Below are 18,031 nucleotides of genomic sequence, written 5' to 3' on the forward strand. Positions count from 1 at the left end.
AGTGCATTTCTTTTAGAACATAAATGAAAATAAAAAAAAATCCCACCTGCGCTTTCTCAAAGAAACTTTTACAGTGTGTTGTACTACTTTTGGGACAAATTATATCAAAATTATAGAAAACTTCATCGGCTCTAACTCAAAATATTGACAATTTTATGTTTAGGGTGTCTTGAAATCTTTTGACAGCTTCCGAAGTGCTAATTTCTAACCTTTTTCAGCTGGACCAAATCACTACTTTCCTTTAAAATTCTGGACCCAAATTTTTTTACAGTGTAATTTCAACACCCCCCCCCCCCCCCCCCCCCCCCCCACTTGCAATTTGAGGCATTAAACATGGAGAAATAAATTTGGAAGGGGTATAAAAATTAATGGCAAGTAACCCACTGTCAACACTAGGGACTATATTTGTGAACAAAGAAAATCAAGGGACGACAATTGTGGTCTCGGACCAACAAATGAACAAATGAATATGTATCATAAATTAATATTTACAATTTATCAAGAGTTGTCTGCACTTGATCTTCATCTTGAATTCCCGACACTACTAATGTTTTAGCCTTTAGATAAGATATTTCTTCCTTTTTTGTACCTGTGAAAAAACAAAAAATCAATGTGAAGCAGACTTCTTTAACTGTATATCTTTTACAGTCTGCCCCAAACAAACATGATCAAAATAATATTCATATCTGCCAAACTCTTGAAATCTCCACAGGGGATTGTTAACACAAGAGAACCTGTTGAATCTCTTATGTCATAAGTCTTTTCAATTTCCTATTCTTCGGTTTTTAACTTTTTTGAATGTCTGTTTATCAAAATAAATTTAGATTTCCAGAGTCAGACATATCTCTCTAAAGGGATTAACTAATGTCATGAAAAACAATTCAATCTATTATAATCTTTAAATCTTTGATGGATTAGTTTTATACACTTTTGAAAAAAATACTTTTTAACAATTTAATTTACAAAAAGACATAACAGAAATACGTATCATCTTTATGGAAAATCATAAATTAAATCATTTCCAAAGTTTGTGCTAAAGTACAACCTATAAAATATATTTCTAGGGTAGAAAATCATTAAGATGTAGAAATAATTCAAATTAAGTGATGTAAACAGCTAATTTATCATGATGACCATATCAATAATAATTCATGTTATATGCACGTCATATATAAGTATTTATCCATTATAAAATGCTATGAACACCTAATCATGTAATGCTAAGTATAATCAATTTGTAGAGATTAAAAAGGTAATTAGAGATTGCTAAATTGGATTAAATGTAGTCTGTAAATTGGAACATTATGATTGAATTATACGGAAAGGTATTATTTTATCTCACAGCATATAGCTAAGCTAAATAAACCTTGACATGATAAAGAGTGCATTTCTTTCTAACACAAACAATGCAAACGGCTAAGCGGGCACATGTTTTGATCATTTGTTTCTAACATTACATTTGCAAAGTTTACGTAAACTGTTGTATCATGGTAAAAAAGTCTGTTTACCAACAACATGTGCATGCATTATTGAAAGTTCAAACAGGGTCAGTAAACAATGCTCAAACAATGTATTTGTTTCTACTTTTGTAGCGTTTAGAAAACAACAACAAATGCCACACAATATTTACAAAATTTTGGTTAGAAAGAAGCTGTTAACCATGTGTCTTTGAAAATATAACTGAAATGTGTTATGAGTGAACTGGCCAGTGGCTAGTAGTACAGGTAAATCCAGTGTAACAATAATAAATACACTACAGTGTTTTTCCCAGCACTTTCAAATATCATAATGTGATTTAAAATAACAGTTTCTCTAAAATTATAGCACAACTTTTACAAAACATTCTATTATGAAATCTATTCAGAACACACCACTATAAAAAATATACTGTAAATTCAGAATATGAAATTATTGCGATGTTTTTATTATTACGAAATATGTGTTAGGGTTATAATAGTAATTATTTAATTCACATTTAAATTTTTTTATATGAATTAAACAGTATTTTTCTCAATATCGTAAAAATTAAAATCTTATTCAGGTCTAATATTACTAAATCACAATAATAATGCTTGCAATAATTTTGAAATTTACAGTTAAGTACCATGGTACAATTGTGCTATACAGCCTGAAGGAGAATATTGTTGATTTGATCACTATAATGACTGTAAATTCAGAAATTGTTAATGCCAATAATAAAATAATATCAGATACATGTATCTGTACTCAAAATTTTCCCGAAAACTTAATAATTAATCTCGCATTTTAGTCCCTTCTTAAAAAATCGCAATAACAAATGCACCCAATAGTTTATGAATTTACAGTACTTACCCCGAATGTTTTAAGTAATGAATTTACAGTACTTACCCCGAATGTTTTAAGTAATGAATTTACAGTACTTACCACGAATGTTTTAAGTTAAGAATTTACAGTACTTACCACGAATGTTTTAAGTTATGAATTTACAGTACTTACCACGAATGTTTTAAGTTATGAATTTACAGTACTTACCACGAATGTTTTAAGTTATGAATTTACAGTACTTACCACTAATGTTTTTAAGTTAAGAAATCACCCAACATGATATGTTAAGAAAAGTTAAAACTTTCAGACAGCTTGTAATCAGAAGTACAAGTAAAATCTATAATTGTTTCCTATGCTTATTATATCAAGACTCAAGGAATAGATTAGGTCATCAAACTGGGTTTTTTTTATATCTAATAATGAGAAAAATACTTCATTTTTTCTTGTTAAACTCAAAATTGTTATCAGTATATTTTATTTTAAAAATTAACAACCTGTAAAAGGTCAAGTAATGGCTGCAGATATATTAAAATTAAAATTAAAATATTTTTCTCCACATTACCTATGTTGACCTAACAACAGGTATAATTATTATAATATCTTCACTGATTTATTACTTGTTTCCAAGAAAAAAAAACGGATATCAAAAACTTTAAGACAGAAAATAATTGAACACATACCTTCACTTTTTTCTTCTTCTGGCTCCTTTGTCTGTTTCTCTTCATTTTCAACTTTCTGTGACAAAGACTTCTTTATTTTAGTATCCTTCTTTTTGTTAGCGTAATTAACGTATATTTTCCTTTTATCAATGGCTTTTATTTGGTTTTTAGCCTTCTCAGCATCTTCACTGTAATTTATCAACCAAGAGGACATTTTATATCATACATTATCATAATGTCAATCTGATTAACATGTTTAAATATCCAATTCATGTTCTGACCATGATAACTTCAACTATACTCAAGGCAAAAAGTAAACAACCATGATGACTTCAACTATACTCAAGTCAAAAAGTAAACAACCATGATGACTTCAACTATACTCAAGGCAAAAAGTAAACAACCATGATGACTTCAACTATACTCAAGGCAAAAAGTAAACAACCATGATGACTTCAACTATACTGAAGGCAAAAAGTAAACAACCATGATGACTTTAACTATACTCAAGGCAAAAAGAAAACAACATCTATTTGGTCAAATTTTCAATTGTCAATTTCAGTTGATTTTTTTTATTATCAATGCAGTTCTTAAGATGTACACATATTTGTCAACTTTCACCATTTAATTTGGGGTTTTGTAATTATGATGTCTAAACATTCAAATTTTACACTTTATCTATGGAAAGTATTCACTAAAGACAAAGAATATGGAGAGCAACTTTTTTTTTTATTATTCATTCTAATATGAGGTGCTTCTTTAGCTTTGTAAACAACACTGTGATAAAATTATAGATATATCTATAGTTCTATACTTAGTGCAGACTCAGAGATAATAATGGCTGTTACAATATACTTCCCTCTTAAATTCACATGTATTGGAACCTATTTGCACATCCTTTGTCGATTTTATTGTTTTAAAAATTGCAATTAAAAAAAGAAAAATAAGTTGCATTCTTATTCGGATACATAATAAAAAGAAGTAATGCACAAGAGCTCAAAGGAATTAACAAAATAAAAATAAATAAAAAATTCCGCGAAACTATTACTGATTTTCGCATTTAAGTCATTTCAAAACATGACGTCATACAAATGAAAACGCTACAGTTGGCAGTTTTCTGTTACATGAGCCATCTAAATTCGTATAATATTGTATTTAAATTGATTTTTGAGGTAGGTGTTGTTTAATTTTCTATTATATTGCATTATTTGCACATTTACAGATTTCAGCAAGTCAACATGGCGGCTCCTTAGTTACGAAATGTTAACTTTGGATTTGACAGTAGCTTACGAGAAAAACATGTAAATTAAAAATGACAAATGTTGGGTTGGAGAATTAAAAGAATTAAACAGATGTTTTTCTAGTGGTTATTTACAAAATAATCCATGCAAGCTATAGATTTGTCAGAATGCTCGAGCTTTATCTAACGAGGAGTAAAAAAGAACAGTCACACACACAGCATACCCACCCTCGCTTCAGTTTTTTAATGACTGTATTTATCCTATTAGAATCGAAATAATTCATGGAATCCATAGATTGTTGGAAATTTACACATGGCCTGGGTCGTGATATTCTTTAATTTTATCCCTCTCTAACGCTTGATAAAATTTAAATATCACAGCCCAGGCCATGTGTAAATTTCCAACAACCTATGGCTTCCATGATTTATTTCTTAAACAACAGTATTGCACACTCTGTTAACAATTACTCCACTGACACAGCTATCTCAGTGAAGGTCCCTGTTTCATTAGTACCAGAGGTTCAGGGATTCTTCAGGTAGATAAACTGCCTATTGTAAGTTGTTTATAAAACATTAATATAGATGAGGGGGATAGGACCTTTATCCAGACTCCAGAATCAGGTGTTTTTAAGCTCAGGATTTCAGGATTGACCCTTTTGGATCTGGGAATTCTTTTTGCGAATTTCGGGATGTCAGGATTTAAATTTATTTAAATTCGGGACTTTGGGATTTCGTGTTTTTAAGCATGGGATTTCGGGGTCTGGACCCCTACTGGTCCCCCCCTTATTGATAAATAATACTATGGATAGCAACTTACTAAAATTTGTTTATAAAGTTTGACATGCAACACATTTTTTCCTACATTTTATTCAAGTTGATTGTCTAGATTTTGATCCCCAGATTTGAATTTAATTAAGACAATATCATTTATTTTTTTATGAAAGATTACAAGAATAATTCTGCAAATTATTCAAAAAGATTAAATAGAATGTCATTTAATCATTAAACCTCACACCAGAGTGACTTAAATTATACTATAGCGTGTAAAAGAGAATGTTATTGCAGTTTCCTTAAGCTGAAGGCTCTAATAGATAAAACAGGAATCAATATTGTCTACGTCTGATATATAAAACCATTTATATATTGAAAGACAATTAGGATAAAAGGTGAGGCAGTCATTAAAAGTGTTATTTGATCCAAATTACAGTTCAAATATAGAAGTCAACACACAAGTTCATGTTTTGTAGGCCTTATTTCTTATATGTTTTGTAGGCCTTATCTATACTATTAAACGAGAAGACCTCATTTAGTGTGTTGCTTCTCTTCCTTCCACGATTTATTAATCACCATCCCTCTGTGTTCTATAGGTAACATGCATAGTCGCATTTGTCATCCATTCTTATGATTATTCAGATTGAGTTATTTTTGGAGAAAAACAACAAAAAAGGAGTCCGGATATTGATTCCGTCATCAGACTTATAACTTCTCATCTCACATTGTGACATCCCTGATAACTTCTCCTCTCACATTGTGACGTGGCTGATTAACTTCTCCTCTCACATTGTGACATTGCTGATAACTTCTCTCACATTGTGACATCACTGATAACTTCTTTAACATTGTTACATTACTGATAACTTCTCTCACATAGTGACATTACTTATAACTTCTCTCACATTGTGACATTACTTATAACTTCTCCTCTCACATTGTGACGTCGTTGATAACTTGTCCTCTCACATTGTGACATTACTTATAACTTCTCCTCTCACATTGCGACGTCATTGATAACTTGTCCTCTCACATTGTGACATCACTGATAACTTCTCATCTCACATTGTGACATTACTTATAACTTCTCTCACATTGTGACATTACTTATAACTTCTCCTCTCACATTGTGACGTCGTTGATAACTTGTCCTCTCACATTGTGACATTACTTATAACTTCTCCTCTCACATTGTGACGTCGTTGATAACTTCTCCTCTCACATTGTGACATTACTTATAACTTCTCCTCTCACATTGTGACATCACTGATAACTTCTCCTCTCACATTGCGACGTCGTTGATAACTTGTCCTCTCACATTGTGACATCACTGATAACTTCTCATCTCACATTGTGACATTACTTATAACTTCTCCTCTCACATTGTGACATCACTGATAACTTCTCCTCTCACATTGTGACATTACTTATAACTTCTCCTCTCACATTGTGACATCACTGATAACTTCTCTCACATTGTGACATTACTGATAACTTCTCCTCTCACATTGTGACATTGCTGATAACTTTTCCTCTCACATTGTGACGTCACTGAAAAACATCTCCTCGCACATTGTGAGTAACATTGCTGATAACTTCTTTCACATTGTGAGGTCGCTGATAATGCCTGCTCTCATCTCAAAAGTATTACAGAGCTACTGAGTGGGGTTATATAGGTGTACGGAAAGACGATAAAGTTTACCTATTGCTTAATATGTAAGGATAGGCCCTAATCACAAAAACTTGTAAACTATGATCACTGATCGAGGGAAAAAAGTCATCTTCAGTTGAAACCTGTCTGGCAGACATTTGAACGAAATTTTGTAATTCTATTACTCATAATAAGTGAGAAATTCAGATGATAAAATAACTACAGTTTTTTAAGCACTGTTGAACCAAAAAAATGAGGTCAACAACAATGGACATTTGACAGACTAAAACTTTTTCACATAAGGTATCTGCATACAAGTAAATATAAAACTTTACACAAGAAGTTTACCCTGTTGTGGCACCAGATTGTAATCCCTAGGTATGGCTTTTGTTGCTACCAAGACAAAATCCTTAAGTACAACCAAACTCTTAATTTTTATCCTTACATCAGAGAAAATGTGATATTTGCTTTAATTTTTCATACTTACATCAATGGAAATCTAACATATACTATAACCTTAAATTTTTATAATCAATGAACATGTGAAATATAATATCCATGACCTTGACATTTTATACTTACATCAGAGAAAATGTGAAATATGATATTCATGACCTTGACATTTTATACTAACATCAGAGAAAATGTGAAATATGATCTTGATGACCTTGATATTTTATACATTGTGTACTTACATCAGAGAAAATGTGAAATATGATATTCACAACGTTGACATTTTATAGTATAATACTTACATCAGAGAAAATGTGACATATCCATAACCTTTGCATTTCTCATCACCTACAAAATCGAAAACATTTTTTTTTTATAAAACTACTTACATGAAGAAAAACACAATAACTACAAATAAAGGCATCTGTACAGTCTTCAACAATGAGAAAAAGGCAATTGTTATAGTCGGCTATAAAATTTCATAAAATGAAATACAAATAAAACAAGAAAACAATCGACCTTATCCATAACAAAACAATTTATGAAAAACGCAAGACAGACATGAACCAATGACAACCACTGAACAACAGTCTCCTCTGATTGCGACTTTCAGTTCAAGAAACAACAGTGAATTTCTGGGTTTGATGAGATTTCATTAGATAAATTTTCATCAGACATGCTCAGGGTCAAAAGTTTAGAAAGCCATAGTCCAGTGAATCTATTTGTAGAACACAATCTTTTATTGAGAAAAATAGGATTTATCTATGAATTTTTTTTTATAAGAACATAATATGTAGCTACAGTAGGTTTTATATTGAAGAATTCAGTGTTCTAGACTTCATTAGAAAAATCAATAAAGAGTTAAGAAAAGCTGATATGCTAATTAACTTTTTCAAATCTTTGTAAAAAGAAAGAAAAATAAGATTCTGTCTGTCTACAGTTTACCCTATCATTGTTGTTATTGTTTGCTAACATTATAAATAAAACGCTTTGCTGAGTGCAGCTTGATACGACCGCAGAGGTCAAACCCTAAACAGTTGGAGCAAATATGGATATAATATTCAAGCTTGATACTGTCTGAATTTGGATTGTGATCATATTTTTGACAAGGTATAGGTTTCTAACACAAAATAAATGAGGTGAAAGATCTTAATTTTTTTTTCGAATTTTGATAAAAGCTTGATCCAAGCCTTCGAACCCTTTGTAGTATGGAACCTTGTACATGTAGTACAATTTTAGACAGATCAATAGACTCAAACACAAGTAATTCTTTGGAAACTAGTCGAAAAATGCTCTCTTTTTTTTGTCGCTTTTTTTGTCCCCGATTCTTACTTGTTTGGAGCAATTACAACAAAACTCAATCCCAGCCTTCCTTTTGTGATCTATGGAACCTTGTGGTACAATATCAGAAATAACCATACACTAACACACAAGTTATAGTCAGGAAACTACAAAAATGCTTGTTTTGGCCCCTTTATGGTCCCTTATTCCTAAACTGCAAGTACCATTACCCCAAATAGCAATCCAAACCTTTTTTCTGTGGTATTGACCCTTCCTGTAAAATTTCATTGAGATTCATTTACTTAAACTTACATTGAGGATGACATCATAGCCAGTCTTCACGATGAAGTATTAAATCTACAGGCCCGGAGCTCAATTTTTAAATTTTTTTTAGTTAGATTCTGTTGGCCTATTGATATGAATTTTACAGGCCCGAGAGCAATTCTACTAGCCTGGGCTGCCAGGGCTGCCACTCAGCGTGAAGACTGCATAGCATATTAATATCGGAGGAACATTCATTAATTTATTTTAAATCCATATAAGTGGGAGTGATTGTGATTATACAGCATCAGCATGTACATGATATAAATATGATGTTTGTTTTCATGATAAGTAGGAAATATGGAGATAAATTGTTTTTAATTAATTCACACATTTCAAACATAAGGAGGTGAATTACAATATGACAGAACATATAATCATATAATGATGATAATGACTTCTTTAAAACAATGTTTATAAATGCTTGGTTTATTTATCAATTATCCAAGGAACCTCAGATAATGATACACATGATACAAAGTAACATTTCTGGTCTAATTTGATTCAAACAAATATAATAGAATAAATAAGGAAGGAAAAATGCCCCTGCTTGCATATAACTTTATAACAGGACATAACTCAAGAACTGTAAAAGTGACTTTACCCCAATTTGTGCTTGATCTGAGTTTAGTGGTTATCAGCATTGTTTATAAGTTTCATAACATTTAGTTGAGACAAACTTAGTTTGAGTACAGAAACAAAAAATCAGCAATTTTTCCATTTGTAAAAGGGCAAGCTTACTCTAGAACAGTAAAAATGACACCACCAAAATTCAAACTTCATCTTAGTCTTGTGGTAATTAGCATTGTGCATAAGTTTCATTACGATTGGTAGAGGCAAACTAAAGTTAGAGAACGGAAACAAAATTCAGTCATTTTTCTATTTGTAAATAGGCATAATTCTCAAATTGTAAAAGTGACGTCACCAAAATTCAAACTTGATCTGTGCTTCATAGTATACTAATGTAATAAGCATTGTGTATAAATTTTATAACATTTGATTGAGGAAAACTAAAGTTTGGGAACAGAAACCAAAAATTCAGCAATTTTTCCATTTGTAAAGGGCAAAACTCTACAAGGGTCAAAAAGATGTAAAAAAATAGACTATTTTCATATTACCAACTTTTGACTACGGTTTATATTATTTTTCAACAGGTTACCTACGACATCCTGGTACTCATTCATTTATGAGCAACATAAAAAAATAACATCAAACATTAAATCCAAGGGTCAGAAAATGGTCATAATTGTCAGACGTGTCCTAAACTTAAAGTGTTTGTCCTAAATGTAGAATTGGTATTTAGGACAAATTTATTTTTTAACAGAAATAATTTTGGTCATTTGTTGAGATCAAGTTTCTTAATCACCATTTTGAACTTGTTTTTGTTTTGTTATACCTTTCCTGTAATAAAACTGTCACTCCAGTATAGTGTTATAATCCTGAGGGCCCTCCTCATAACTGCCTATAGGGTATTGGCTAATGATCACTAATCTCTTTAACTGTGTTTTAACAGTGTTTTACGTTTCCGCAATTTTGCACTACTTTTCCGCATAAAAATTCCTACGTTTCCGCATATTTGTAGTACCAGTACTCTTTTCCGCATTATTTTTACATTGATTTTGTTAAAGGTTATTTACGTTTCCGCATTTTTATTTTTAATGTATGCCTATTCTGTTTGCCAGGTAAACCTGGGGCGTGTTTTTTGTTCATCGGTGGTGTTTGGTGTTTAGCACTACTTAAAACGCTATTGGGTTATTCCTGTATTATTATTCATCTTGATATGTCACTTATGCCTATTTTTTTGTTTCTTTTTGTAAATTGATTCATTGTTTGTTTGTTACTATATTTTTTACGCCCAGTCACAAATATTTCACCGGAGTTCAGATCAGTGTGAAGTGGATGTGAGCAATCATAGGCAACCTTTAGGCCTTCATCAATGACAAACCTGATACTATAAAGTCGTCTAGAAAGGCCCGACATGAAAAGTGTGAAACAATTCAGACTAAAAAACAAATTGTCAAATTATACATAACAAAACATTTTACAAAATATCAAACATGAGTAGAGACATGAACCATCAACAACCACTAAACTACAGGATCCTGACTTAGGACAGGAACAGTAAAGAATACACCTTTATCACTATTAAGTCCAATCCGGGAAAAACAGTCATTTATACAACTTCCTGTTTGGCTCAGGCTGCCGAAAATAGAGGTCATCAGTAGTGAGCTGAAGGAGGGAAAACTTTAGAAAGCGATCATTAAGAAACTTTTATAGAGTATGATCCACTTTTTCGAAATTAAAATTGAAGTAAAAAATTATTTTGTTTGAAGTATTTACGGTAGTTTAAACAGGCCTCATTAAAAAGTAGCATGCATGGTGAATTGTTTAAACAGGGTCCCAGATAGCTTCAACTGGATGAAAAAGTTGTGTAATTTTAGAACTTATCCGGAATGGAATAATAGCGATACGGCAGGCTAGGGTTGATATAAAAAAAAAGATTTGGTATGATGTCATTGAGACAACACTCCACAAGAGACCTGTCACCAAATCACACAGAAATTAACAGCTTTATATAATATACATGTGGAAGGAATCATGTTATCAATGAACTAATATTATAAAGAAATTAAAATTCCAAAACAGCTGTCTTCATTATTTAATTATTTTTAAGCTAAGACAATGGTCAATTTTGATTTAAAATTTGATTTAATTTACGTAGAAAAAAGGCTTTTGTCACTTCTAACACATGTGCTTTGTTTAATACATGTATGTAATACGCATGCTTGAAATTCTCTTCCACAGATCATTTCAGATTAGACACTAAAATCGTAAATTCAAAATGATTTAATGCTAAATAAAGCAATTGCAACTATTATCATTCATATTCAAACACTATCAAAGGTAAAAAAATTAAAAAGCCGTTGATTTCCTGTGAATTCGATAAAAAAATACTAAACCCAGAAATGAGTCTGGAATTGCTCGTTTTAGAATTTCGCAAAACATCCAGTTTCAATTTTGACTTCCAAATCAAAAGAAAAAAAAGCCTTGTCTGAGAAATTTATGGTTTTGAGTCATCAAAATCATTTCATTTTAAACTGTTGCCTTCCCTTAATTGCTCTTGAACGATTTTAGGAAAATGGTAGGAAAATTCATGAAGTAAATGCGATGCAAGCAACAGTAAAACAAGTTCGTTGAGGCTACGAGTATGAGCATGCTCAGTAATGTGATTTTGACAATCTTCTTTTGAAAAGGGGCATCAATTTTTAAGTTATCTCAAAATGAGCAAATTAGATGAAAAAAATTTCCAGATCCTTGATTTAGTTAGTGTGATTTAAGGGGATATTTTACTATTTTCAGATGAGTTTTTTGTGTAAAGAAAATATGAAGCAGTATATTTTCCCAAAGAATTGTGCTGATTAAATGTTTGATGTTACTTCTTTATGTTGCTCTTAATTGACCAAGTACCAGGATGTCATAGTTTACCTGTTGAAAAATAATAAAAACAGGAGTCAAAAGTCAGTAATATGAAAATAGTCTATTCCAACTTGATCTGCGTTCAAGATTATATATTTTTAAAATGTTCCTACATCTCATTTAATCAAAATTATATAATATGCCTGTAGTTATCAATTATGGACTTTTAACTAGGTCCATATATAAGGTATTGACTGAGTGAAAGACCTTAATTTATACATGTTATATATACATTTAAAACATGTCAATAATGTACATTGTGTATTGGGAAAATGGCTTCAATATTCTTTCTGTGTATTTTTTAATTGTATTTTGCAAGAATTTTAACATGTTGGGCCAAAAATAAAATATTGTTTTTTCCCCAATCGGACCAACCCTACATGAACTAATGGGTCCGACTCACAAAATTTTATTGTCAAAACTAAGTCAAATATTATTTTATTCATTTCTGATTTTCAGGCTTGCCCGATCAACCGATTTTGTTCCAGCTTTTTGGGGAAAATAAAATTATTTCCCCACCTACCTACCTACACCTGGCTTGGCAGGGTCAGGATTGGGGAAACAAACAATATATTAATCTAGGCCTTTAATATTGAAAATATCAATATTCTTTGAACTACTTCATAGCTTGTTGCATTAGGTTTCTTGTATTCTCAGCGTCTGCATTTAATATAAAATTCCTGAAATATTCAGTGATAAACTTGCAAATTTCCTTTTCGTCTGCTGTGGCATTTCCTTCCTAGACTGCTACACCATATGTAATAAAAGAATTTATTATACTTCACGCTTAAATGCCATATTTTGTTAGGCCAATACTTGACTCAAAATAAAACTTATTTTTATAATACCTGTGACATTGTTATGTACGTGACGTCATAGAAAATACTTTTGAATAAAATTCATCTGTAAAAAGCAATAAGGAAAGGACATTCAGTATAATAAATTAAAGGGGCACTAGCTGTCAAATTCAAGGTCACCGATTTGACTCAAATTCTCATATTTCATTTATAACAATGGAAAACATTTATCCAAACTATCAAAAGTCTAAAATAAACAGTTTACAGAGCATGGGGTAGATAATATACAGGTTCATTTCGTGTGTATTTTAGTACAGACCCCATCTAATTACCTATCTATTTGACCTCAGATGACCATATAAGCGATGTAAACATAAATAAAGATATGAATAGATTAAACCAACATGTGCAGTTGGATTTTTATAGGTCTGTTTGATTTTATTTTATAGATTAAAAATAGATGTTTCTCATTTTTTTAACGGTATAAGAATGATTTTATGTGCATCTAATAAGTAATCAAATGATTTCCCATAGTTTCACTTTCATTGTTGATATTCTTTTTCTTTAAATAACCAGTACACGTACAATGCATGCGTTGTCAATCTCTAGCTAGGGGTTAAATTGAAGTTCACATGAATACAGATTTAAAGAGGTCGACTCATTCACTTGCAAGTGAATTACTAATTGTCAATGTTTCTTAGCGTAATTTGACAAAATTGAACCTTTTTGGCTGCAAAAAGCGAATTGTTATTTCACTATTTCATTTCATTATTGATTGAACAGAAAAAAATCAAACTTTAGATTTTTTATATATCTCGTAGCTAGTGCCCCTTTAAGTAACACATAGCTTAGAGGGTGATAGAGAAGATTGGTACCCCTTGAAAAAGCATTGTCAATCTTGGCTTTCCCCGGTTGACAATGTTTTCTTAAGGTAACAATCTGCTCTATCACCCTCTCAGCTATGTGCAATTTATATAATACTTTAAAAACACAATTTTTCATCATACATCATTTATAATTTTATATCAATTTTGAAATCCATTAACATGATTAACATTTAGTATATTTTGTTTTTATTTTCCTTATATTTCTTTTTTAATTGGGATCGAAATTGACTTTTAACAATGTTTAATAAGGACCAAATCTACATTTTTTGGGGCATGATAATATATTGTTCACTTAATTTAACATGACAAAATTTTTACTGATTTTGACGAATCACATTTAAATTGTTCATCAAATACTGGTAACGATAATTATTTGAGATCTATGAATCACTATACATGCTATAACTTATAAGAGGGGAGAAAGGACCTTTATCAGGACTCCAGGATCGGGCGTTTTTAAGCTCGGGATTTCGGAATTGACCCTTTCGGGATCTGGGAATTAATTTTTCAAATATTGGGATTTTGGGATTAAAATTTAAATTTGAGACCTCGGGATTTGGGGATCAGGACCCCTCCTACCTCCCCTCACTCTTATAAGGATATTTTGATGAATTACATGTATGGTAAAATTTAACCATTCTGTGACGCTAAACCGTAGCCGAAAATGACTTTTTGACACCTGACAGTAAAGAACATTCCTACCCTCATAAATAATACCAAGGAATTGTATATTTAAAAGGAATGGAAACGCGGCTCGAGATCAATGGGGATACCCGCAGAGCACCCGCAGAGCTATAATCCATGTCTGGCTCAGGCAGAAGTATGATGAATAATATGAAAAATCATAACGGTGGTCCATTTCCTGTCATATAGATCGGTCTTTAAATTCACGGGGTCATCTTGCTTGAGACGATATGAATGAGAGATAAAGCCGAAATCAAGAATAAACTGTTATTCCTTGAAAAAGGAAAGGCCTTAGGTATCATTTTAATGCCTCATTAAAAATAGGTTTGTAATATTGTATTGAGTAAATTATCATTAGAATAGACCTCTGTCTTGAAACTTGAGGGAGTTTCATCCGGATTACAAAACAAAAAATACGGTGTTTTAATTTTTTTCTAAAAACTCGACAACTACGAAGCGCAAAACAAAACAGTTGATATCATTATGAAGCTGAAACCTTATTCTATCGTTAAGCTCTTTTTAAAGTTTCTTGTTACTTTTCTGAGTTTTCTACGATTTTTCGAAAGTTCTGTTTTGAGTTTCATTATTCTGTCAAAATATGTCTATTAAACTGGGAGTGCACTACGATTTCTTTATAATATTGAAAAGTAGAAAGAAAAAAGTGAGAAAATGAGATATCACTTTAAAGAAGAAATATTTTCCTACAGTTTGGTCTAAATTATGAATGCTAAATATAATTGGTACTTTGTAAATTATTTTATATCGAAACATGTTGAAAATTTGAAGTTGTGCATCAACAAATACATCGACACTTTGTATTTTGGTATGAGTTAAATAACTGCGTGAAATAGATGTGACATTGACATATAATTTGAAAGCTTAATCTTTTTTCTATCAAATAGTGTTGGTTTTATGAAAATGGTGATAAAAACGAATTTGCTATGATTTTTCAAAATCCCATATTTATAGTTCACATTGACGCCATTTTGTTCAGTCAAGTTCGACACCGACGAAGTTGGAAATAACAGACAAGAAATATATACAAAGACTTACAATTGGGATTGATTGTGCCTTTTTATATACATGTACGATGTTATTCATTTATTTTTTTGTAAATACTTTTTTTTATACTAAATCGTTTGGTAATGCAGTTTGCCATTATTAAGCGTTGCCGCAAATTACCCTACGCAACAGCAAAACTGTTCCTTCCTTTTTTTCTCGAAGAGCAGTAGTCTATAGGTCGCAAAAGTATTCTTTTGGTGTTAAAATACATAAAATGCGAATGTGGGAGAGTTTTAACTGTTTCTAATTAGAAAATTTATTGCATCTCTGCATAATTTAGCATTAATTAACAGGTGAGCTCGGCGTTATTAATTTTTAACATCTTAAGTATGTAAGACACAAATTAGCTTATCATTAATACATGAAATATTATACCTGCAAATTGGAACATCCCGCATGCCATTGTTTATTATAACACCTGTAATCTAAGTTCTTTTATCTAGATAATATACTGCAGTTGTTTACTTTTTTCCTCCCTTCATAATGATTTATTAACTTCTTTCTTTATCAGTCATATTTCACAATTGAAAAGTCATTTAACTACATTTTTAAAATGTCCTTTATTTTGCATGGAAACTATTTAAAACTCGTAAAATGTCCGATATCATCTGATTGTGACATACAATGTACCTTCATGAAATATCAAGATAAAAAAAAAACTAGAATAAAAAGTTTTTTTATAAGTAACTTTGCATGTGGTTGTATTGTTATATTTTTTTCTTGGATTAATTTATTTTTGGTTTCATGATTTATCACCTACGTTCGTACTGCACAACGAAACTTGCACAATGTAAGTACCATTACTCTACAATAAAATAGGTATTTCGAATTATCTTCTAAAAAAAACAATTATGATTTATTTTACACCAAGCAAATTGAAAAAGAATGCCCCTCAGAAGGATTTTAGTTTATTATTTTTTATTACGGAAACATGCCTAAGAAGAAAATAATATCATTGTCAAGTTAGATAACTAGTGTCAGATTAAATGACCACGTTCGATAACTTCTACCAGATAAGTAATCAGCCAGTTAGAGCGATGGGGTGTAATCAACACCCGGTCAAAGCAAGAGATGCATCATAATATTTTTTTTGAAGTCGGCCGCGTTTCCATTCCTTTTAAATATACAATTCCTTGATAATACACTATAATTTTATCTTTAAGGTTCATCATAACAAACGGACAAATATGGCTGTATTTACATGCCAAAAATTACTCTGAGTACAGACTTACCTGTAAAGTTGGAAAAGTTTTAATGCCTAGCATCCACTAGATATAATAAAGTTAAATGCATTTTTTGTTTCAGAAAGATAAAATCTCTTTTGGATTTTGATGGGCATTTTTTTTCCTTCATGCAAAAGGTGTGAAAAATGACTAAGTTGTGGTACAACTATGAGATGCTCCCTCAGGTAAAAAACCGGTTTGTATTGTTTTCACTGTTCTTAATTAACATGGACACCAGGTATCTTCACAACTACAGGTGAATTAAAGAGTTTATCTGAGTCAGTGAGTGGACAGTATCAAAGTAATTCAGGTGTTTGGTTATTTTTGCACCCTCTGCAGAAAGGAAAAAAAATGCCCATCAAAAACCAAGAAAGATTGTATCTTTCTTAAACACAAAATGCATTTAACTTTTATATATCTAGTGGATGCTAGGCATTAAAACTTTCCAAACAACACAGGTAAGTCTGTACACAGAGTAGTTTTTGAGGTGAAAATACGGCCATATTTGTCCATTTGTTATGATGAACCTTAAGACATCATCTTGACTTAGTCACTTGGGAAGTTTGGTACATCATAAAATAATATTGATGCAATTTTATGCAGCTAAATTACCAGCCAAATTATCTTACACAGACCATATGTCTTCATTGATAAATAAATTATTTAGCAACTCATCAAAACACTAGCTAAAACATCTGTGTACAATGGTGTATATATGCATCTTTTACAATACTCACCTTTGTTTTTCACAACAAAACATTGCTTGAGTGGTCCAATATCACTGAACGTTTTTTCTAAGCTTTCATTGTTCGTACTAAAAGGTAAATTTCTTATAAATAATGTTTTGCTTTTTCTCTCGTCCATGCTTTGCAGCTGTACTGGTTTTAAACTCTAATATTACTGCCAACTGTTATATAATGCTTATTTCTGACAAGGAACCAGATATATCACACAATAATCTTAGAGTCAAGGTGGGTGACAAAATTCCGAAAAACTACATCATGCGTGAGATTTTGTTTAGAACGTATACGAGGGTCTGGATTGAATTGACAAAATAGAGAGAAGTTGCTTTTATCAGATAATTGTTTAATACAGATGTCTTACTTTATATTATATTTGTTGTATAATAATTAGAAACTGACATTGATTGTTTACTTAATGTAAAAGAGGGACGAAAGATACCAAACGAAGGGACCGTGGTCAAACTCATAAATCTAAAAC

The 18,031-nt window shown here is 31.2% G+C and overlaps 1 protein-coding gene across 1 annotated transcript in view; it reads right to left on the reverse strand.

The window, feature by feature from the left end:
• The window catches only part of LOC143048433 (RNA-binding protein 28-like), a 39,743-nt gene extending 22,037 nt beyond the window's left edge, over nt 1-17,706 (reverse strand). Inside the window, exons 1-4 of the mRNA XM_076222111.1 lie at nt 17,548-17,706; nt 7,381-7,426; nt 2,985-3,151; nt 493-589 (exon numbers count right to left, since the gene is read on the reverse strand). Of these exons, the coding sequence (XP_076078226.1) occupies nt 493-589; nt 2,985-3,151; nt 7,381-7,426; nt 17,548-17,674 (437 nt within the window). The 5' untranslated portion in view covers nt 17,675-17,706. The remainder of the gene's footprint in view (nt 1-492; nt 590-2,984; nt 3,152-7,380; nt 7,427-17,547) is intronic.
• Nucleotides 17,707-18,031: the final 325 nt, after the last annotated feature.

The sequence above is a fragment of the Mytilus galloprovincialis genome, chromosome 10 (assembly GCF_965363235.1).
Source record: "Mytilus galloprovincialis chromosome 10, xbMytGall1.hap1.1, whole genome shotgun sequence".
Lineage (NCBI taxonomy): Eukaryota > Metazoa > Mollusca > Bivalvia > Mytilida > Mytilidae > Mytilus > Mytilus galloprovincialis.